The sequence below is a fragment of the Pollachius pollachius genome (genome assembly GCF_949987615.1).
Source record: "Pollachius pollachius genome assembly, chromosome: 19".
NCBI lineage: Eukaryota > Metazoa > Chordata > Actinopteri > Gadiformes > Gadidae > Pollachius > Pollachius pollachius.
Genome location: NC_136952.1, coordinates 3,704,990 through 3,728,565, shown reverse-complemented (window position 1 = coordinate 3,728,565; position 23,576 = coordinate 3,704,990). Strand labels below are relative to the sequence as shown.

At 50.5% G+C, this 23,576-nt stretch overlaps 1 protein-coding gene across 1 annotated transcript; it reads left to right on the top strand.

Moving 5' to 3' along the window:
* Positions 1-18: 18 nt before the first annotated feature.
* lhpp (phospholysine phosphohistidine inorganic pyrophosphate phosphatase) lies at positions 19-18,245 on the top strand (the record flags this gene model as incomplete). The annotated part of the gene is made up of 7 exons (XM_079757034.1): positions 19-149; positions 306-493; positions 629-782; positions 1,168-1,231; positions 1,333-1,425; positions 2,397-2,488; positions 17,743-18,245. 7 exons carry the CDS (start codon positions 19-21, stop codon positions 17,843-17,845), a joined length of 825 nt encoding a protein of 274 aa, XP_079613160.1. The 3' UTR covers positions 17,846-18,245.
* Between the last annotated feature and the right edge of the window lie 5,331 nt (positions 18,246-23,576).

The following is a 23,576-nucleotide window of genomic DNA, read 5'->3' as shown; positions in this document are numbered from 1 at the left end:
TGAACGAAACCTTTCGTCATGGCCGACAGCAGTTGGACGAGCTCTGCAGAGAGTTTGAAAGGTGTTATTTTGGATCTGTGCGGGGTTTTGTATGACAGTGGAGAGGACGGCGGGACTCCAATCCCTGGTTCAGTTGAGGCAGTGAAAAGGTGAGTACAGATACAGTTAATGCTGCTGAAGTTTACTGATGACAGTGTGTATCATAGGAGTGCAAGCATGTTTTGCTACTTTGCAGAAGGTTCAATGCATTGTCAGCAGTGCAGCTGCGTCGCAACGCAATAGCAGCACGCATGTGTTGTTCTCAGGCTCAAAGCATCGGACCTGAAGCTGCGTTTCTGCACCAATGAAACCCAGGCCAGCAGAGACAAGTTTGTGGCCAAGCTGCAGAGAATGGGCTTTGACATTTCCGTGCGTGAGGTGTTCTCCCCCGCCCCCGCAGCCGTGGCAGTCCTGAAAGACCGGGGGATGCGACCCCATCTGCTGGTCTACGATGGTATTACATCTTTTGACTTTTTATCAAAAATAATTAGCGCGTTTTAGCAGGCCTATCTGATGAGGCTATTATTGATGATTGATCAACAATCGTGGGAAAAAAATGATGAAGTATTGTGTTTTTGTTTCGCTACAGGACTTCTCTCTGAGTTCGAGAGTGTTGACCAAACCAACCCCAACTGTGTGGTGGTTGGAGATGCCGCAGAGAAGTTCACCTACCAGAACCTGAACGATGCATTCAGGGTTCTCATCAGCCTGGAGAAACCAGTGCTGTTCGCGCTTGGAAAAGGGTAAGAGTTTACAACAGAGTGGGATTTATTGCCCAATAGCACACGGAAAGAAACTGAAACGGCAAATTTCAAAAGTTTCTATGCTTTCAGTTTTTGCCAGCAATGCCATGTTTCAACTCACCTGTCTATCTGCACTATTCTATGACTGAAAACTCATTTGTTTTTATTTTATTCTCCTTATTCCAACGATAAACTAAGCCGTCAGGTAACTCTTGGGACAGAGGTTACTAATCTCAACTAGCTTAATCCTGGTTAAATAAAGTTCAAATAAAATGTTTGTTTGACGAGGGGGGGGGGGGGGGGGGGGGGTGGACTTTTACCATTATTATAATTGCTTTAACTGTTCATTGTTTTCTCTCCATCTCTCTCTCTCTCTCTCGCTCAGGAGGTATTACAAGGAGGCCGATGGCTTGAATCTGGATGTGGGGCCGTACATGAAGGCTTTAGAAGTAAGCCATTCCTAGAAACATCGACTCATCTGCTCCACAAAAAAACGAGCTGTCTCAAACCGTGTGTGAGTGTTAATGTTCCAACGTTCTGCCCTCTCCAGTACGCCTGTGACGTGGAAGCGGAGGTGATCGGGAAGCCGTCCTCTGCGTTCTTCCACAGCGTCCTCAGTGACATGGGCCTTCAGCCTCACCAGGTACAGTAGAACCCCTACGACTGGCGCTGTCACACCAAAATTGTACCGGGGGCGAAAATTGTGCCGCCTACGTAGTCCGCTTTCGAAACATTACATCATCGTTCGACGCGATTGTCCGTTGCCAGGCAGGTTTCAAAAAAAATTTGCGCTCATGTTGCCAAAGACGAAATAACATAATACAGATAACACTTCTTTTTACTTTATATTTGTATTTGTGAGTGTTAAAAGTGTATCATAGTCTAGCTAGCTTGTGTTAATACACTCAGTTTACTAGCTAAATGCGATCAAACAATTAAATACAGTACAAATATAAAGTTAGCAAAGCTAATAAATGTAATTTGTAAAATATTACAAATTACAAACATCTATTAAATGTTATTTCGTCTTGTGACGCTCAATGAATGAGCATGACTGTTCATTAACCTTCCTACGTCATCATTCGACGCGATCTTCCGTTGTCAGGCAACGTTCGACGCGATCGTCCGTTGCCAGGCAGGTTTGGAATTTTCGAACGCGGATTACGTAGGCGGTACAATTTTCGCCCCCGGTACAATTTTGGTGTGGCAGCGCCCCTAACGGCCAATGAACACGGCCCTTTGGGGCGGGCACCAAATCAGCAGAATTTTCCTGTCCAAAATAGACTTGGGTCCCCCTTTTTGTTTTTTTGTTTTATCAAATGTGCCTTTTTGTAGTGTTGTGCATTGTTCACTGTTTGGTAAATGAACAACATCGATAATAAACAAAAATAGTGAAAAAATGACTCGAGTCCTATTCGAGGCCAATGATAAAAATGCATCCTAATATTATGTATGTTTCTTTTATTTGGGTAGCACTACAAAAAGGAGGCAGATTTCACACTGTTTGCTTTGGGCGACAGTGTTTATGACTTTGGGTTGCACTTTTATTCAACCTTTCTGCCTCCTGCTCTCACTCACTCCCTCGCTCACTTAATCACTCTCTCACCTGTGCAGGTAATGATGGTCGGGGACGACCTCGTTAACGACGTGGGCGGGGCCCAACTCTGTGGAATGAAGGGTCTGCAGGTCCGGACTGGCAAATATAGGTCAGTGGTTTATGTTCTGTGCTGGATGGACACACACACACACACACACATGAAAACACACACCTCAGCTTCCTGCATTTTTGGACTGGAAAAGAAAAATAATAAACAGATTTACATTTTCAAATATAAATAAGAAATCTAAAAATGAAATGTATGTACTTCAATAGATCTTTCTGTCCCAAATTAAGTAAGTAACACAGGTTTTAGACCTTGATATGTTTTTGGCAAATACCAAAACGTTACCAATACCAAGTACTAGTGCCAATGGTGAATAAACAGAGTACTTATAAGCGCCGGGGAAATGTCTGAGATGTTTATGTTTGCTCTGCAGTAGACTTGATCTGTTCAGAGTTGTACAAAATGTAAGAGAGGCTATACATGTTTGTATCACAAAGAAATATGCATGTGCATTGCCTTTAGTGGACCGGAAGAACCCCAAGTCAGTTTGAAGCTTGACGAATTGGGTATAACCGTTTAGGTATAACCGTAGGAGTGTAACCGTAACAAGTATGAACTGGCCCTCATAGCGGTCAATGCACACGGCCGTTTGGAGCGGACACCAAAAATGCAGCCTGCTACATTTGCACTCTTTGCCAACCATGTGATTTGCAAAACAATATGACTTTCATCAAAAAATGTGGGTGACTTTACATAAAGGCAACAACTGAGATGCATCACAGAAAACACAAAAAAGCAATGCAGACAAGCCAGAAAACGTAAACAAATCTCCCACACAGCTCTGTCTGCGGAAGGCTATTGCGACTTACATTTTCAGTGCCGTTTATCCGCCACAAGAGGGCGACAGCCCACCATAATTATATTAGGCCTTGACCGATCATTCTGGGTCAGCTCCCAGTCTGCTCGTATTTATTTCAGAAACTAGAAACAGAAACTTTACTCCAACGAAACTCGTTGTTGGCTGGGATTTTCAAACCAAGTTTGTGTCTAACTCAAGGGATTATTGTGTAATTAGAAAATGTCTGTCTTATATGATGTATCATATGACATACTCAAATAAATGGGAGATCCCCTCCTGTTTGGGGAGCTTGAGAACAAAGACTTCTACAGCCTAGAATTTTAAATGGCTGTCGTGGGATTTAACATTTTTAACAGCGCATGATGACATTTTCGGACACAGCTGTTTTCTGGAAATGTCATTACATTTCCTAATGTATTTGGCTTTTGTGATGTTCACACTTATGCTGATAGAGTAGACGTCCTGACAACTTGAACTCCATTGTATTGACTTGTTCTACCCCCACCTGTACGCCTCTATCACCGTAGCTCTGGATCATGTGTCAGTTGAAATGCAAAGTAAGTGTGTGTGTGTGTGTGTGTGTGCGTGTGGGGGATGAAGGTGTGAACTTGTTTTATCTGCGGTGTACAAGCGTTGACCCACATATTACTGCCGACCTCGTGCAGTATTGATCCTCTGATGATAAGTCAGCTCAGGAGACGTTGAACTTTATACCATTCACTTCCTCAAGTCCGTTGAGCCGCCACCATCTGCTCCTCAAAGCGATGACATCAGGTCCTCCCCGGGCCGCTCCCGGACCCGGTTCAGACCGGAACCAGCCCCGTCTGGCCCGGGTCTGGACGGGGAGCAGAGGAGTGGGGGTCAGGGGCTCGGCACCCGGGGATAAACCAGATGACATCATGTTATGGCTCCTTCCTCCCCCGTTGAGTCCTGGGAGAGAGGGAGAGAGGGGGGGGGGGGGGGGGGGGGGGGGGAGAGAGAGGGGGGGGGGGGGGGGAGAGAGAGAGAGAGGGGGGGGGAGAGAGAGGGGGGGGGGAGAGAGAGAGGGGGGGGAGAGAGAGAGAGAGAGGGAGAGGGGGGGGAGAGAGAGAGGGGGGGGAGAGAGAGAGAGGGGGGGGAGAGAGAGAGAGAGGGGGGCGAGAGAGGGAGAGAGAGAGAGAGGGGAGAGAGCGAGAGAGGGGGGAGAGGGGGAGAGAGAGAGGGGGAGAGAGAGAGGGAGAGAGAGAGAGAGGGGTAGGGGGGAGAGAGAGAGAGGGGTGAGGGGAGAGAGAGGGAGCGAGGGAGAGAGAGAGAGGAGAGAGAGAGGAGCGAGAGAGAGAGAGAGGGGAGAGAGAGGAGAGAGAGAGAGGAGAGAGAGAGAGGGGAGAGAGGAGAGAGAGGAGAGCGAGAGATGGGAGAGAGAGAGAGAGGGGGGGGGGGGGATAGAGAGAGAGAGGGAGAGGGGGAGAGAGAGAGAGAGGGGGGGGGGGAGCGAGGCTGGCGGTGGGAACACTCCACTCTGTAGCCGAACGCCGGCATCTGTGAAATCAATAGTCGACCACCGAGGGGTTCCGTTACCACCCCGGTGGCCTCCATTTGTGGACAATTGCTGGATCGCACACGCACGCACACACAAACACACTCACTTAGACAAAGGATGACTTTCATTCAACGCTTTTGGGCTTTTTTGTGTGGTCATTCACCCTGAATGTTGACATCACGTTGTCGTTGTCGTTGTGACGGGCCTGGCAAACAGCGAGGCCTCTTAAAGGTGTTTCTCCGCCCCCCTTTCCTACAGGCCTTATGCACTGAGCGGCCATCTTCGTTCTAAGCGCTAGCTGGGTACTGAATCCCGCATCCTAGCTAGTGTATAGAACCAAGATGGCCGCCAGGTGAGTAAGGGGCCCTTGTTCCTAACTAGGTCAGCTCTCTAGCCTCTGTCTGGTTCTCACACTGTGCAATCGATAGAAATAAGGAGAACAGAGAACGTTGCGCCAACCTTACGGTTTCCCTTCTCCTAAACATCGTCACGTTTGGCGTTGGCGTTAAAAACAATGCAATGTTGTTTTTCGCGCCTACCCCTCTCTTCCACCTGATGCGTTCCTAATGGGGGGCGACTATAGCTCAGCAGGTAGAGCGGGTTGACTTGTAACCGGGAGGTTGCTGGTTTGAACCCCGGCTCCTCCTAGCTGGGTGTCGAGGTGTCCTTGAGCAAGGCGTCTGACCCTGACTGCTCCCGACGAGCCTGGCCGTCGCCCTGCGTGGTCTACACTGCCGTCGGTGTGTGAATGAATGAATAGTCGCTTTCGATAAATGCCCCCGCAAAATCCCCTAAATGCACATCAACATAGACACACAGTACATAGCCACGTTTCCATAAAATACATTCAGCACTCCATGCTCGTTTCTCACACGTTGTCGGGCAGCAGCCCTCCTGCGAACCTGCGTGGTCAGCTGAAACGATGGGTTGTGTTTCACTTGTCGCCCCGCTTCCACACACCAGTCCGTTGCCTTCACCGAGGGCCGTGTGTTGTGTAAACATTTTCCTCGAAGCCGTAACGGCCACGGGGACACCCGCTGTTTGTCTTGCTTTGAGAAGCTCAGCCACACGGGTCAGGGGTCGGGGTTTACAGTTGTTCAGCGACAGAGGGGGAGAGAGAAAAAAAAAAAACATGGTTGGCTACGTGCTGTAAATCGCTGATGTGGGGAAAACAGCTGTTTCCAAGCCAACCAGATGCTGTGGCACGCACGCACACACGCACACGCACACACACGGGCCGAGGGAAAATGGCTTGCCTCAAAATAGAGACCGGGAAATGGAAATGAACGCATGTAAACACACAAGTGTGAGACTCAGTCGGATGCAAACTGGTGGCATTGAGATACAAACTAGTACTGAACTGAATCTGGGGACGCCCTTTCGTTGGTTTAGCATATAACAAAGTTTTCTCAGTTGTTCTAAATCCTCTAAATCCTTTGCATTTGCATGATGGACTCCCTTGGGAGCTATTCAAATGACTGCGAAACCTTTGGAGGTTTCGCCTCCTAAACCTTTACTTCATTCTCATGGCCCACATCTTCAGCGTCTTCCTTCACAACCTTTTTGTCTGTGGCCATGCAGGTGCAAACATATTGGCTTTCCACATTGTTGGTTTTGTGATCCGATCATAGTCGTCTGTCATACAAGCCTGAAGTCTAAATTCTCTGTAGCTTGTTACTCTGTCGTGCCTTCGTACTTTATTTCTTTGACCGGGGTATAGTGAGGAAAAAATGTTTTGTATGTGTGTTTCATGCGAAGAAAGTGACAATAAAGCTGACTTTGACTTTTACAAACGCAAATCATGAGAACAACTCCTCTACGCCAGGTGTAGCGGGGCATGAGCATGTATCGACGCTGTGAATGTATCCCAGAGATGAGTGTTGATTCGGCCCAGAGGCGGGGCGGTGGGTGACCACACACTTGCTAACTGTCGGATATTGTTGTGCCCCCCCCCCCCCCCCCCCCCCCCCGCCCCCCCCTATTTAAATACATAACTCGGGTAAATAAACAAGGCCCCGGCGCAGGCCTAACAACAACAACAGAGGTCCTGGGAACTCTCTGCTCTTTAATGGGGAACAGGTTTCCACTGGGACAGAGAGAGGCGGTGTTTTTGAAAGTGAGCCGCAGCCGTTGGAAGATTTTTATCCTGACGTTTATTATCAGCATGGGAACCTCGACATCACTCACAGGACCTCTACAGCCTGCTAGACGGGACCTCTTGAGTCTTCAACATAGATCTACTCTACTAGATAGGAAGCTCTAGCGTCTACTAGTTAAGAGTTCTAGAGTCTTCTAGGTAGGGGCTCTCAAACCTGGTAGATAGAACCACCTCACTGTGGTGTTATATTTTGCTACTCGAGCACGTAGCTTTGCGATGCGGAAGAAGATGACTGACCACACACATGAATCACTTCAATCCTCCTTTAATGGACCTCCGTCTGTTTGCTAGTTCAGGGCCCTTTCTGATCCTCCGCCATCCCTACAGCCTTGATGGTTGAAAGAAAAACAGAACACTCTTCTGGACGCAACGGAAGTGCGGGATTGTTAGCCCGCCGCTGGAATCTGGTCATGTGCTCCAGCCACATCTCACGGGAGGTGTGTGTGTGTGTGTGTGTGTGTGTGTGTGTGTGTGTGTGTGTGTGGGTGTGTTGTAAACCACCCTGTTTGTGCCATTCCTTATCTATCAGGGAACTATCTGGAAAGCACAGTAGATGCAAACACACACAAAAAGTCCCACCGGGGATAATAGACGTGTCCCTTTAGCCGTTCGAACGCATCTGTCGCTCTCACGCCGGGGGTATGCAAATGGGTATCGTAAATAACTTTTAATGTCTCGACGTAGAACGCATTAAAAAGGCCCTTGTACGTCTGACCTGCAGCTCTCGGAAAAGGCTGCTCCAGTTCCCAGTTCCTCCTCCATGGCTTTCATTTCCCGATGCACGTTGTTTGGAGAACATGAACTGGGAACTGGGGATTGAAGGAACATGAAATGGGAACTGGGAATTGAAGGAAAATGAACTGGGAATTGAAGGAACATGAACTTGGAACTGGGAACTGTAACAGCCTTTTCCCAATATATACCTTCAGTTCTGTGTAAAGCACGGTTGTGAGATGCGTGGGCCACGGTTTTCAATCCGAAGTGTAACAGAAATGACACCCTTGGAAGCGGAAAACGTGCTGAAAGATTTGGAAGCATAGGTGTTTTGTCCAGTGGTTGGATTTGACAGTTGAATGAGTGCTCATGCAGAGAGACGCACGACCCTCCGGCCCCTAGTTCATGTTCTTCCACCAGCCCCGTCCGGGCTCCAAAGTGTTCCGGTGGTGTATGGCCCGAGGCGTGTTCCCCCCCAACACCTCTGATAAGCCGGCCCCGTTTGCCTTTGAGGAACCATGCAAATAGCCCGCATTATTTGTGTAGTGCTTGGGCGGGGGCCCGCTTATTAGGATGGCAAATATCTTGTTTGACGAGCAGAAACAGGAAGAGTTCTCCCCCCTCCCCCCACTTCTGATTTGGAGATTCTCTGTAAAAACATTGTTCTGTTTGTCTTTTGGTGTTGTTTGTATAACGAGATGTGTCACTGTGATGGTGCATTCCCCGGGCGTGCCATGATTGAATGAGTGAGTCAGTTCTCGTGTACTGAATTGAAATGTAAACCAGCGTCGAGGACCTGTTGGGCTGCCTCACTTCGTGTGTGTGTGTGTGTGTGTGTGTGTGTCTGTGTGCACATCCTCTTGTGTGTGTGTGTGTGTGTGTGTGTGTGTGTGTGTGTGTGTGTGTGCACATCCTCTTTTGTATGTGTGTGTGTGTGCACATCCTCGTGTGTGTGCACCCGCTTGTGTGTGTCGGTGTTTGTTTGTGCATGCGCCAGTGTGTGTGTGTGTGTGTGTGTGTGTGTGTGTGTGTGTGTGCCTGTGTGTGTGCGTGTCTGTGTGCGCACACCCTTGTGTGTGCGTGTCCGTGCGCTTGCCCATGTGTGCGCGTGCGCGAGGCGCCGTACATGCCTAAGTCGTCCGTCCGGAATTCTGCCTTGTCCTCCAGCGTCACGTGACCCGACGAACTCTGTCACACGGTGGCGGAGCACGCCTTAAAATGCGGTCTGAGTGTTATCTGTGTGCGGCGCCCCCCGGGACGGCTGCGGAGCGCAGACTGTGTTTCAGCGCGGCTCGTCTTACCCACATCCATTTGGGTGTCCATTAACCAGAAGCTGCCATCACGGTGTGGTCCTCAGGTGCTTCTGCGGTGACGTGTGACTCTGAAACCGGGAACGGTGAATGGGTTTGTAGGCTCAGTACGGCGATATTGGTTTATCCTCCGGAGAGAAGGAGCTCTTTTTGGTCGTCAGGTCCACAGCGTCACTGTGGGTCTCACTGTGTGTGTACATTTGCGACATCCTGGCCCTTCCTATGCAGCTAATCAGAGATATCTTGCTTAACTATATAACCGTCCTCACGCCCTGTCTGCTCAACTGCTCTTTTCGGCGTATCAGTGTTGTCTGTGTGCAAAAGGAAGCATCACTTATCTCCTCTTTTACCCTCATCATTGCACTCTGAGGTGTGGCCGTGACATCTGTAAAGATTGCGCGAGAAATGCACGTGGCAGGCAACTTTCAGGCACTTGTTTGGTGTGGAGCTGGCACACGTTCCAAGTCACGAGTTTATGTGCACACAATCTCATCATTCTGCAGAGTCGCTCACCAGCTTCCGCAAGAGACTCAAGACTCTCTTGTTCAGAGTTCACCTGGACTCTGTCTATTCTCCCCTCGTACCCCTTAAAATAGTACTTAGCATCGTGTAGCGTCTCACTCTTGCTGTCTTTGTTGTGTACAGGGAATGGGTTAACCTAGCAATTGAAAGTGCTTGGCACTCGTTTCTATGAACATCCTTACTGTAACGACAGCAATATGTATTGTTGTTTCTCTTTCTTCTAACAAATGTACTTATTTTAAATCGCTTTGGATAAAAGCGTCTGCTAAATTCCCTAAATGTAAAAGTCAATATTTATAAAGCCCTGTTTGAGGGCCATCCCACCGTATCAACTGATGTCTCCGGTGGCCTTGAGTGTGTTCTTGTCGGCTTTCCTTTATTCCCTTTGTGTTGGTTCTTTCCCTGCCCGCTCATTCCATTAGTTTCCAAGCGGCGCTATCTTAAGTGCGCAACGTTTCCCATGTGTCACAGCCGGTTCTTAGAGCAATGCCACTGTATACTCAATACCGTACAGTACTCTCAGTTTCTGCCGAACGCAGCGTTTCGGTTTCACTATGAATCTACCAGGGCTCGTCAGTTTTCACCGGCAGGAGAATCAACCCCACATCCACACACCGCAATGCCAGCTCTTTCTGTCCCTTTTTATCTGGCTTCCATCTGGGGGTCGGCCTTGCTCAGGAGGTAGAGCGGGTTGACTTGTAACCGGAAGGTTGCTATTTCGATACCCAGCTCCTCCCGACTGATTGTCGAGGTCTCCCGGACCAAGACAGCTGACCCTAACTGCTCCTGACAAGCTGGCTGTCGCATTGCGTGGTTGACACCGCCGTCGGTGAAAGTGTGTTTGAACAATTGTAAGTAGATTTGGATAAAATCTGCTAAAATGACCTAAAATCTGCTAAAATGACCTAAATGTAAAGGGTTTGGAAGTGACGCCAGGCCAGAAATTATGTCAGTTCCCACACCGGTTCTGTCATTCTTCTCCTCACCCACGTTTCTTAACATCGGTTCCAGAGTCGTGAACCATGACTTGTAGTGCAGTCTGAGCCGAGTGAACTGTCGTTCAACCTTTATGTTTGTTCTTGTGTGCAAACAAAAATGTCACCCGTGAAAGTCATTCCCAATTAAAAGCGTGGAGGGCATCGATGTCTGTGGCCGAGGGTGTGGTAGTATTGAGTTCTGCTCACGGCCCCTGGTGAACTCATGTTTCCTGCGTGTGTTTTCACGCTGTCCCCGTTTAAACAACAATCGGCAGATATTTGCAATCAATCGATCCAGTGAATGAGTCCTGTCTCACTCAGTAACAACTCACTCAAATGCGGGCAATGGGAACTATATTCTTGGAGAACGTGAATATAGTTATGTTTGTCTTTTGCCCGTTACAGCAGGCCGATTAAGGCTTCTCAATCATGACCTTGTCAAGCGTGTCGAGATGTGAAGATACCATGTTCATTAGACTGTCATCACACGGTCCAACCTCAACCGAATATACTTTGTGATGAAACATAAATTACCATTCAGTCAGGGTTAAACAAGGTTTCAGAGGACTGTTTATCTGTTTTGTTATGCTGTTTTGCTACGTGCCACTTAAACCGTGGCAACTATGGATCACCGACCAACCGTGTGTGTGTGTATTTGTGTGTGTGGGCACTCCTCTACCACATACTTTCACGTCTCTGTACTTCAATATGAATAATTAACAGGTGTTTTTGCTGTGTTATGGCCGTTGCTTGGTTTGTCTGTTAGTCTCTGAAGGGTGACTCCCTCTATAAGATAAAAAAAACCCAGGTCAGTCAGCTCTCTCTCTCTCTCTCCCTCTCCCCCTCTCTCTCTCTCTCTCTCCCTCTCTCTCTCCCTCTCCCCCTCTCTCTCTCTCTCCATCTCCCTCTCTCTCTCCCTCTCCCTCTCCCTCTTTCTCTCTCTCCATCTCCCTCTCTCTCTCTCTCTCTCCCTCTCCCTCCCCTGTACTTTTCCACCCCCTGAAAGAAGGAACTGGAGAGGAGGCAGAGGAGGGTAGCCGAAGACAAACGGCCCAGCTTAAGCGCCCCAGATGGTGGGCTGAACCTGAGCTGTGGCTGCTGAACAGCCCGCCGCGGGCCTGCCCCTCGGCCCATTCAATAGCAATCCAATCCTCCGCCGTAATTACCAATGGATGACCCGCTGGGGTGGCTGGCATCTGGGGCCGGGCGGGGGGGGGGGGGGAGGTGTTTGTCCTCCTGCCCGGACACCCCCTTCCCTTTCCCTCTCTCTCTCTACCCCCTCCCTCCGGCCCTGTTCCTTCTATAGGTGTGTGCGCGCGTGTCTGGGTAATTTACATCACAAGCTTCCTGTCAACACGCACGCCGCACCGCCCAGAGTCTAGCTGCACTGTGACCGTGCTTCCCCCCCCGCCCGCGGTGCACAGAAGCCCCCACACCGGGCAAATTGAGCAGCCCCCCTGGTAAGGCCCTGGTTTGCAGATGCGTGGGCCTCCGGTATCCGACCGAAGTGAAACCAAAAGCGGCACCCTTGGAGGTGAAAATGTGTCGACGGGGTGCGCGTGGAGGTGCAGATGTTTTTCCAGTGGTGGGTTTTCGACAGTTGGAGGAGTAGTCATGCAGAGAGAGAGAGAGAGACACACCGAGCGCGCGTGGGGAAGCCCGCCCCTCGTGAACATCGCCCGGATAACCGCCGCGCCTCGCAGCTCGCTCGAGAAGTTAGCGGTTCTCGTTTTCTGTTGTTGTTGTTCTCAGGGAATTTCCATGGTGTGCAATTTTTTCATAGTCATTCTCTTGCTCTCGTCTTGAAAACACTGAAACGATTCCAAGTTGGTTGGGTTGGTTGGTTTCGGCCACAAGCCGCGGGCCGGGGGCAGCCAATAGGCTGCTGAGTCGAGGCGGAGCCCGGTGAATGAGGTGGAGGGATCAATGTGGCATCTGCTCCTGTCAGGGGTATTGTGGGGGCCCGGAGAAGCACGCAGCGCCACGCTTTCACACACACGGGCCCCTAAGGCTGTTTGTTTGCTTCCGTAGGAGGCCCCGGGCTGGCCCCTGTTATTTCAGAGGTCGCATTGCTGTATTTCGGAGACACACGGGGGGGGGGGGGGGAGAGGAAAGAATGGGTTTACAAACGCACTCTGAATGCCCGGCGTCTCTCTGATCTATCACACTCTCTCTCTCTCACACTCTGCTACACTCTCTCCTGCTTATAGTGTCTCTCACTCTCTCCTACTGTGTGTGTGTGTGTGTGCGTGTGTGTGTGTGTGGTGTACCCACACGCGCACACACACACACACACACACACAAGTGCACACGAACAGACACACACACAGACACGTGTGTTTCCAGGCGGACCCGGGAATCTCGCTCTCCCAGCCGAAGTTCCCTCCCGCTCCGTCAGGGCGGTGTTATATTTGCTGAACCTGCCTCCCACGGGGCGACCCGCGGAGACCAAACAACAACTATTGTCCTCAGTTATTTGTCTCCTGCCTGGCGTGCCCCCCCCACCCCACCCCCGCCTTCGGCCCGACGGTCCGAGCGGAGACCAAACAGACACAGGGTTTGGAGCGCGAGACCTCCTGGCCGTTCCTCCGTCGACCCGCCCTCAGGTGCTCTGTGACTCAGCCACTTCAGAGGCGAAGGCCCGGGCCTGTGTGTGTGTGTGTGTGTGTGTGTGTGTGTGTGGGGGGGGGGGCTCGGATGTCCCACACATGGTGCAAACACACACAAGCATGCATGCAAACACACGCACACGCACGCACGCACACCGCCACCCACACATCACTTTATCATCAGTCGTCTTCCTCTCAGGGAAACGGGACCTGTGTGTGTGTGTGTGTGTGTGTGTGTGTGTGTTAGTCTAGGCTAAGCATTAACAGATCAAGTCTGCTGCTGCCTCACCCACACTGCAGTCGGCTACCTTGACAATGGAATGTTTATATCACCTACTGGGCGACGACAAAGAGGGCCTTCCTCTCAAAGTCATCCTCTCTCCCCCCTCCCCCCCCTCCCTCCCTCCCCGTCTATCTCACCCTCATGCTCTGTGGGCTTTCTTTCTGTCCAAGCAGCCCCAACAGCTGGTCAATACAAAGTCTCACACACAGACGCATACACACACAAGTACACATACACTGACGCACTTCTACACACACAGACACACACACAAACACACACACACACACGAGCTGTAGGAGGGCATTCTTCTCCTCGGCCCCATTCGTTAAAATAACAAAACACCGGCGGTGCATCGGCGCACACACCCGGCCGCAGCGTCTGACAAAAGCTCCCCGGGGCCTGCGGTGGGCGGTGTGTGCGACTCCAGACAACCAGCCTCCCTGAGTCACTCCGGCTCCAGCCCTGCTCCCCATTGGGCCTGGGAGCCCTGGTGCACGGGGCCTGTGGACGCCAGCCGCCGCCGCTGGTTCACCGGGGCATCGGCGCCCGCGTGACGGTGCTCGTCCCCGAGGCGTTCGCACCGCCGGCCATCGGCGCTCTGGAACGCTGCCCAGTTTACGTTCACATTCAGGGCGTTGAGCAGATGCTTTTGTCTAAAGAGATTTATAATAAGTTCATTAGTCAGAGGAAAGAGGAACAACGATATATAACTGTCAGTAAGGATGTTCATAGAAACAAGGGCTAAACACTAACAATCACTAGGTTAACCCGTTCCCGGTAGACAACAAACATAGCTAGGATACGATGCTACACAATGCTAGCACTATTTGTTAGTACAAACTTATTGTACAACATACAGTAAGTCTGTACATTAATCTCCATCCTCGCTCTTTGTTCCACGAAGCACGCCGAGTCCCCTACCCTCGTATTGGGCCAACATGTGACACCTTGTGTGCAGCAATGCATTATGGGTATGGCACAGTGCATCTGAATTGAGCGTGCGCTGCGTAAAACAAAAAACATCTGTGCCGTCTCAGGACATCAAACCCGACGTACGGCCCGCAAGTCTGCAGTGGCGCGCACAAACACACACACACACACTAAAGAACACACACAAGAACAAACACACACAAGAACAAACACACAAGAACAAACACACACACACACAAGAACACACACACACAAGAACACACAAACACACACACAAGATCACACACACAAGAACAAACACACACACACAAGAACACACACACAAACAAGAACACACAAACACACACACACAAAAACAAACACACACACACACAAGAACACAAACACACACACACACTAAAGAACACACACAATAACAAACACACACACACAAGAACACACACACACATGAACACACAAACACACACACAGAAGAACACACACAAGAACACACACACACACAAACAAGAACACACAAACACACACACACAAAAACAAACACACACCCACAAGAACACAAACACACACACACACACACACAAGAACATACACACATGAACACACACACACACCCACACACACAAGAACACACACCTAGCCCCTGGCGTTGACATCAGTGGTGTTGCGGTCTTGCAGACGGACATGAGGGGGGTCTGTCAGGCCTCGGCGGTCAAGCGTATCCGCTGATGCGTATTGATATTGCATTGATACGGTATGACCTCATCGGTAACACTAGCCGCATTGTGCTGGATTGTGCATGCGCTCGCATTGACCCCGTTACCGCTCTATAATTAATGGCAAGGACGAGGAACAAGTTGCAGCGATCGCGCACGCAAACAACTTTGTGTGCGGCATCCTGTAACTTTGCGTGCGTGATCATGCAACCTTTTCGTGCGATCATGCAACTTTTTGTCTTTGTGATCCTGAAATTTTTTGTGTGCACGTTCCTGCAACTTTTTGTGTGCGCAATCCTGCAACTTTTTGTGTGAGCAATCCTGCAACTTTTTGTGTGAGCAATCCTGTGACTTTGTGTGCACAATCCTGCAACTTTTTGTGTGTGCAATCCTGCGGCTTTTTGCTGCGTGATTATGCAACAACTTGTGTGCAACCTGCTACCCGGGCATCGAACCGGACACGCGCTGGGTATCTTCTCACACGGGACCTGTCCGATACAGGGGTTGGAGTTTCAACAGGGTTTCACCACCCGTAGAATTGATTGATTGATTGATTGACTTTACTTGACCATTTTGATATAAATATGAACAGCACTCTGTGTCGTACATGAAAATACATAAATAGTCATGGATGACACGATAAAGCCTGAAGGCTTATTTCCATTGTGGTCCCTTTGGGGCAGGAGAAGAGGGCGAGAAGCAGCAAATGACACATCAATCCTTCAAAAGATTACACAGTTCCACACAGTCCCTGCCCCCTCATCTCTCGTCTCTCTTCCAGCGCCTGTGACAGCAGCGGTGTGTCGTGAAGCATTCGTGGGCCGTAACGACTGTTGTTTCTGCCCCGTGTCTATTTGTATCTTCTGTCTGTCTGTGTGTCGTGTGGGTGTTGGTCTTTGTCGCCGCTGTTTGTGCGTGTGCGACCCAAATCAGTCGGTGGCTCCGACGGGTAGGACAGGGTGTGTGTGTGTGTGTGTGTGTGTGTGTGTGTGTGTGTGTGTGTGTGTGTGTGTGTGTGTGTGTGTGTGTGTGTGTGGGGGGGGGGGGGGGGGGGGGGGGGGAGAAATCGAGTACAGAAGACATAACACCCGGGCCATTAGCGGCGCAGCTCGCATAACCCTGGTGCACAGCGGCTGACAGACGTGCGTAAACACATGGCCGCCTCCTCCTCCTCCTCCTCCTCCTCCTCCTCCTCCAGCACCGACTCCCTGAACGCCCTCATGCTGCTATTCTCTCTGTGTGTCTCTCTCTCTGTCTCTCTGTCTTTCTTGTCTCTTTCACTGTCTCTCTTTCTCTCCCTCTTTGTCTGTCTGTCTGTCTGTCTCTGTCTCTCTCTCTGCCTCTCATTCTCTCTGTCCCTCTGTCTGGCTGTCTCTCTCTCTCTCTCTCTCTCTGTCCCTCTCTCTGTCTCTGTCTCTGTCTCTCTCTCTCTCTCTTTCTATCTCTCTCTCTCTCCCTCTGTCTGTCTGTCTGTCTCTCTCTCTCTCTGTCTTTGTCTCTGGCTCTGTCTCTCTTTCTGTCTGTCTGTCTGTCTGTCTGTCTGTCTGTCTGTCTGTCTGTCTGTCTGTCTGTCTGTCTGTCTGTCTGTCTGTCTGTCTGTCTGTCTGTCTCTCTCTCTCTCTCTCTCTCTCTCTCTGTCCCTCTCTCACTCCGTACCTGCACCACTCACAAATATTTGCCCTGGCCCTCGCAGGGTTAGGATTAATGGTGCTGCGTGTGGCACGCCCAGCGTCCTCCAAAGCCTCCCAATCTGGAGTCTCTCTGTGTGCCGGGGACCCCCCCCCCCCAATACACCCCCTGTACCCCGTCAACCCCGGCCACCAGCCCCCCCTGCTCACGGGCCGTGACTGGGGAACAGAGGCTGCAAACAGGGGGACCCGTTGGGGAGGTGGGTCATGGTGGTGGGAGGAGGAGGAGGAGGAGGAGGAGGAGTGGGAGGTCTATAGGCGCCACTCCATAAGTGAGCAGGGGTTCCAGGCAGGGCACCCTCGCAGAAGAAGAATGGAAGTTTGGCGTCTGTGTCTTTTGAGCCACTCTGGAGGAGGAGGGAGAGAGGGAGGGAGGGAGGGAGGGAGAGAGGGAGGGAGGGAGGAGGAGGAGGAGCCGTGCGTGCTCTACCAGGGCTTGGCACTGTGCCAAGTAGATCGTGTTTCCCGCTGCCAGCTGATTAAACAGCCGTATCTGCATCCATCTGCGGGCTCCTTGAGGGCCAAACAAAAGGCCTGGGGCCCGAGGGCCGCGCAGGCCTCCTGCCTGATGCCTGTCGGGGCCCCGGGGCCCGGCTCAAACCCATGGTTCTGGTTTATTTAGTCTCTCCCTCCGTCGGGGCTGACATGATGGTTTATTCACGGCCTCTAAGGTTTTTGAATCGGCCCCATTTAGGTCGAGTTAGCTAGGGTTCCCAGCTGCTCCATTTTGCGAGTGGACACAAACTTGCGAGGTTGAGGGTTGAGTTCCGGCTCGGGGTCAGACTCCGGGGCTCCTAGGCAGGCTGGAGCTGATCTGCACACGGTGACAGAGACGGCTACACAGCAAAAACGCTTGTGTGCTTTATCGGCGCTGAATATCCGCTAACTGCCTGTTACAACGCAACCTGTTCTGCTTCTGCCAGTGTTGCTTTTTTCCCCCGCCAGTCCTTCTGATCACATGCTTCCGTTTTGGTTTTGGTTTTGATCCACCTTTATGTGACCTCTGCTGTGGTCGTGTGTCTCCACCCCCCCCTCCCCCTCTCCTCCCCCCCCCTCCCGTTGCCCCCCCATCAGACCCAGCGACCAGCAGCACCGGTCGGTGACGGCCGACGGCACCGTGGACGACCTGGCCCAGGCTGTGGACCTCCTCCTGGGGGCGAGGGCCGGGCCTCTGTAGCCTGTAGCTCCGGAAGTAGCCGCGGGCTCCTGAAGGAACCCGCAAGTAGTCATCAATGTTTTTACGTGACTGTAGACGCTTTTCTTTGAGAACGCAGGCAGAGAAATGTTGAGCCTTCCTCAGCCATGAGTAAACACTGCAATTAGCCGTGAGCGACACGCTACGGCTAATCGCACACGACACTGACGCTAGACAGAGCAACTGGAGGGCGCTTGACAAGGTAGCATTTAACTGTAGCATGTAGCTTTTGCCAGAGGGGACTGCATGGGTCTTAAAGACCCAGCTAGAAAGCACCTGTTTGTTGACAGGTCAGTGTCAATAGCTGTTGTTATCATGTGTGATATGTGAATAGTTGAACTGTGACCGGGCACCTAGTTTGTTAACCTACAGCAATCAGTGTTTAAGCTCCTAATGTTGAATTACAGACGAGAAATACATTCTGAATTATGTAATAAAGAACATGTTGACATATATCTGGTTTGGTTCACTGTTCCAGCTTTCCGAAGGGAGGGATGAGGTGAGCTTTGTAAAACGGAAGGAAAGGTTTTCTCCCGCTCGTAACGTCCAAAACGATTTACCCATAATCCAGGATGGAGAAATACAAAACATGTCCGGCTGAATGACACACGACATTTAAAAGTGATGGTTGGGATCTGGGGAAATGGGGCATCCCTTTCTGCCCCCCACAACTGCCCCCCATCAATGCCCCCCAAGCATACGATCCACCACATATATTCACAGGGAACAAAGGAACAGGGCCCGGTGATTTATTGAGGTCTTTTTGCTTCGGTACACCATTAGCTGACACAGACATGAGTGTTATTTGGCAATTAAACACATCATGAAGACAGTGCCTCTACAAAGTGTTATGGAACGCCTGCATCACCATAACCGTAAAACCACCAACCCACAAGAAACTCATTGTTCCCTCTTTTATGTTCTACTTTTTTGAAATAGGTTTTAATTCACAGAGAATTGGCTGCAGATGTTGTGAATGTAGCCTTGGCAACCAGTTGTTTAGTGTTCAAAATTTTCCACAGTTGATGATTTGCGAGAGTATTGCATGTTTTCTATAAGTCATGTGTGAACAGCCAAATTTAGATCTTTCCGAAGTTCCCCTTTATTGCACTTCAAATGTAGGCCGCGCTTTTGTTTAACACCCACACCTGACTTTGGGTCTGCCCTTCATGTTTAGCAGGTTTCTGTGTCTCAGGGTGTTGAACACACACCCTAGAGCTGGCTCTGGCATTTAAAAGGTTTCTGGGCTCCAAGGTCAACCACCTTTTTTCTCACCAGTGAGTGTTACACAAATGTACAAACGTCATATCTATCAGGGCTTTGTGACAGGTAAACACCGCTATCTCTCCCTCCCTGCCTCCCTTCCTCTCCGAGTGCAGCGCATTGATCAGTAGAACGTTGAGGCCAAGATTATGTTCAGATCAACACCATGACCTCATTCCGGCTGGACAAGTCCGGACATGTATGAACTGTGTTGTTCTCCAGCATTGACAGAGCTCAGCTGCGGCAGCAGTCGAGCTAGTGATGGGCAGTGCGGGTCTTTTCAGGGAGTTTGAACATTCTGCTCAGCTCAACAGTAAGAGTCAGCTCTTTGATAATTCATGCTTTGTTATGTGAAGATGGATTGTTTAATAGTTGTGCCATCCTTCTACGGTCTGCTGCTAGGTAGTTTTTCATTTTGTTCGAAAAGTAATGCAATGTCTAGCATAGTTCGGTGGTGGACATTAGACCACAGTATTGTAAACACAGTCCATGTGATTCACTCTGGTAGTCATCACTGGCTACATTGTGAATGTGGGGTTTATCTCATCTATTTCTTTATTGGGTTTCGTGAAATGCAAGTGCTTACCCAGCCCCAGACTTTACTGCTATATAATAATAATCTAATCTTTACATAAAAAAACAATAAGGTCTCTTTCGTATATTCAAATTGACGAGATGTCTCTCATAGTTCAAAGAGCCAGTTCCTTCAGCTCAAAGAGCCGGTTCGTTCCCAGACCTCCCATCAGGTCTGTGCAGGCATGGTGTCTTGCTGGCTCTCCCCTGGTTAGCGAGTAAAGGCCGCCTCCGTTCGCGACCTTCGCACCCAGCTTTGCATCTCCTGTGCTTGTACTTGATCGGCTGCCAGCCGCTTATGCATTTGATTCTAATGGTGCGTTTTATTATCCATCCGTCTCGGAGGTCCGAGGACGTTGCCTAGCGACACGCATGAACACGCCCCTTTTCCTCGGACGGCAAACTTGCTTTCTCGGATGAACTCAGAGGAGGCCGAGCAAGGATTCCAAGACAGATTTCAAGATGGCTGTGCCCAGTGTGATTTGTATGAACTGTTTTCATTGTGTTTGGACCGCTTTGGTGGTTTAAATGGCTATTTGAATCACTCGTATTACTGCAATACCTTACTGCATTCGTATCTCTGCCTATGACCTATAGCCTACTTATTTTGGAGCGCCTGGTACTCTGCCAATGCTACCGTGACAACCGCTTTCTGGGTGGCGTCCATGTTTTTCTCCAACGACCGAGCGAAACATAATAAAACGCTTGAAGTGTGGGCGTGACGTCACATCCGAGGTCCGAGTCGGTTCGCAGAGAATACTAAAACGCACCATAAGACCTGATTAAGAACAGAACCCCGACCCGCTTATCAGTTTGAATCCAAATGCTCCTTGTGTAGGACACACGCACCGAGCCTACGAAGTGAGTGGAGATGTTCCTCTTGAAAACGGTCGTTCTCTCGCCTCTCAAGACGGGCCCCCCCACCCTTTCCTCTTCCTGTCCTGCACGTAACCTCGCTGCTCTGCCAGCTGATGTTGTCACTTCCACAGAAGCTTGATTGGCACCTCTGGGCCGCTCTTCCCCTGGTCCTGTCTCTGGGTGTTTCCTGGAGGCTTCCTGTGTGCATCCAACCTCTTGTTTACACTCCAAATATAGACTTTCTCTCATTTGCTGTGCCTGTCATTTTTTGCTCACCAGAACGTAGTAAATAGACGCCGAGGAGGCAAAAGTACAGGCTTACACACGCACGCACACAAACACGACAACACACACAAAAAACAAACCAGAACACACAAAAAAAAACATACAAGATCACACAAGAAAACAACACAAAAACACAAGAACAAACGAAAGAAAACACAAGAACACACACTCACACAGAGCCAACATTCATCATGTTTTGAGGTCACCTGTGTGCGCTCGGGGTCGTCTTGCCAGCACACTGCAGCTCTTGTTGCGCACCTGCACGTCCCCGCCCCTGACGACCTCGCGACCTGCCCCCCCCCCCCCCCCCCCCCCCGCGCGCGCGCTGCACGCTACAGCGCTTTCATCTTCTGGCGCGTCTTCCAGCCAGGCAGGAAGTGGGGCGTCCGTTTGGCCACGTGGCACCCAGCGCACCTGTCGCTCAAGTTCTACCCAGCGGTATTCGCTGAGGCGTGCTCGACGACACAAACATTGTCTGTGTTTGTTTGTGTGTATGTGAGTGTTAGTGTGTCAGTGTAAGTGCGCGTGTGTGTGGGGGCAGCTGTGCCAACAGTACATTGACTGGCGCACTATAGTGTGGGTGGCAGACTGACATTTCTAACAAACCCTCCCTCCCTCCCTCCCTCCCCCCTCTGTTCCTTTAGAAGCAATCTGAGACGGTTCTTACAGAGCTCACACTGTACTCTTCAGGCCTACCCCCTCCTCCCTCTCTCCCCCTATCTCTCCTTCACCCCTTCTCTCTCCCTCCCTCCCCTCCCTCTTTTGCTCTTTCCCTTCTCACTCTCTCTCTCCTTCACCTCTCTATCCCTTCACTCTCTCTCCCCCTCTCCCCCTTATCCCTTCTTCATCCCTTCACTCTCTCCCTCTCTCTTTCCCCCTCCCTCCCTCTCTGTCCCCCCCTCTCTCTCTCTTCCCTTCCCTCTCTCCCTCCCTCCCTGTAACGACCCCTCTAACCGAATTGCACACTGAAGCCTGGGAGACGAGGGTCCCGGGACACAAAGCCCGGGCGGCCGTGATGTCGACCGCGAGCGTCTGTGTATAAATTACCGCTGACCGGGGGTCAGCGCGGCGTCCCCGTGATGAAGCAGACGCCGAGCTGTCACGAGCAGAAGAATGGACACGCTCAACGGTGTCTCTGATGGGGAGCCCAGCCACTTGTAGCTCAGGGGCCAGAGAGAGCTCTCTGTCTCTGGCTCTCGCTCTCGCTCTGTCTCTCGCTCTCGCTCTCACTCTCTCTCTCGCTCTCTCTCTCTCGTTCTTTCTCTCTCTCGCTCTCTCTCGCTCTTTCTCTCTCTCTCGCTCTCTCTCTCGCACTCTCTCGCTCTCTCTCTCTCTCTCTCTCTCTTCCCCCTAACAACTGTCTATCTATCTATAGATGAGCAATAAATTCCTCAATTAACAGAAACACTAATAGGGAAAGTACAACTAATAAGTAATCTCTCTCTCTCTCTTCTCCCCCTCCCAACTGTTTTAAATTCTATAGATAAGCAATCAATTCCTCAATTAACAGTAACACTAAAGTAAAACGAATAAGTCAATGTCTCTCTCTCTCTCTCTCTCCCTCTCTGCCTCCCCCCTCCCTCCGTCTCCCCTCAGCAGAGGTGTCCTCTTCCCTTTTGTAGAGCAACAGGCCGATCCCTGTGGCTGTCACCCCAGCTCCTCGACAGAGAGAGGTTGCATTTAGCCCTGAGTTAGCAGATGTGACGTGAGCAGATGTGAGCCCAGGCCCAGTCCACGCCAAGCTCACAGCGCTGTCTCAGGGTTGATGTCTCTTTCTGTTGAATCATGGTGTGTGTCGTAATTTAGCCGAGGCATCGTTGCTATGTTACTGTGGAAAATCTTTAACCTAAAGACTGTGTGCGTGTGTGTGCATACGTGTGTGTGTGTGTGTGTGTGTGTGTGTGTTTGTGGGTTTGGGTGTGCTGCTGCATGTGTGCGCAAGTGCACTTGCATCGGGGTACGTATGTTTGTGTACGTGTGCACCAAAGGAAACAGAACTCGCTAACGCAGCCTTTCAGCTGAAGCAAAAGCGTTCACGGTTCGAGGTCTGTGGCCGAGTCAAAGTATGGGGGCGTTTGTTTTTTTATTTCATTTCTTTCTGTTGCTACGCTCACATGATCGCTGTCGGGTGATCGGAGGCACACATCTGTTGCACAAAATACAACAGCTGTCTCGTGTTCCAAGATTACCCCTATAGCCCTGTCCCTAACCTTTAGCCATGTAGAGTACTGAAAGTCGAGTTGGCACCGTATCAACTGTAGAACATGAACATGGCATGTTTGTATAAAACTCATTTATCAGACCACGAACGGGCATTGAAAGGAGCGCTACCAAGGCAATGTTAATGTTAACTGCAACGGCCAGCTCCTCCAGTAACTGCCGTACTGGGGAAGGCCGTTCTTCTAAACATGCAGGTCGGCAAAGCCTTTATTATTGGATGGTATACAAGCCGTCGTCCAATCAGAATGGGCGAGGTGATTTGACCTACTGGGTATCAGAGTTTTATGGAGAAAATAAAATGTTGACTTTGAATAACGGTAAACATATTTGCATTCAACACACCATTTATGACTGATGAAACAATGCCATACAAGATTGTGTTTCTCCAGCGTGTTGAGAGAACCGCGTTGATAGGCCACGAGATGCAGTTACCAGAACCCAACGGAACCACTTGTTATAGACAGGAGGAGAAGTCTGACTGAGACCAAGACTGAGAGCACACACACACACACAC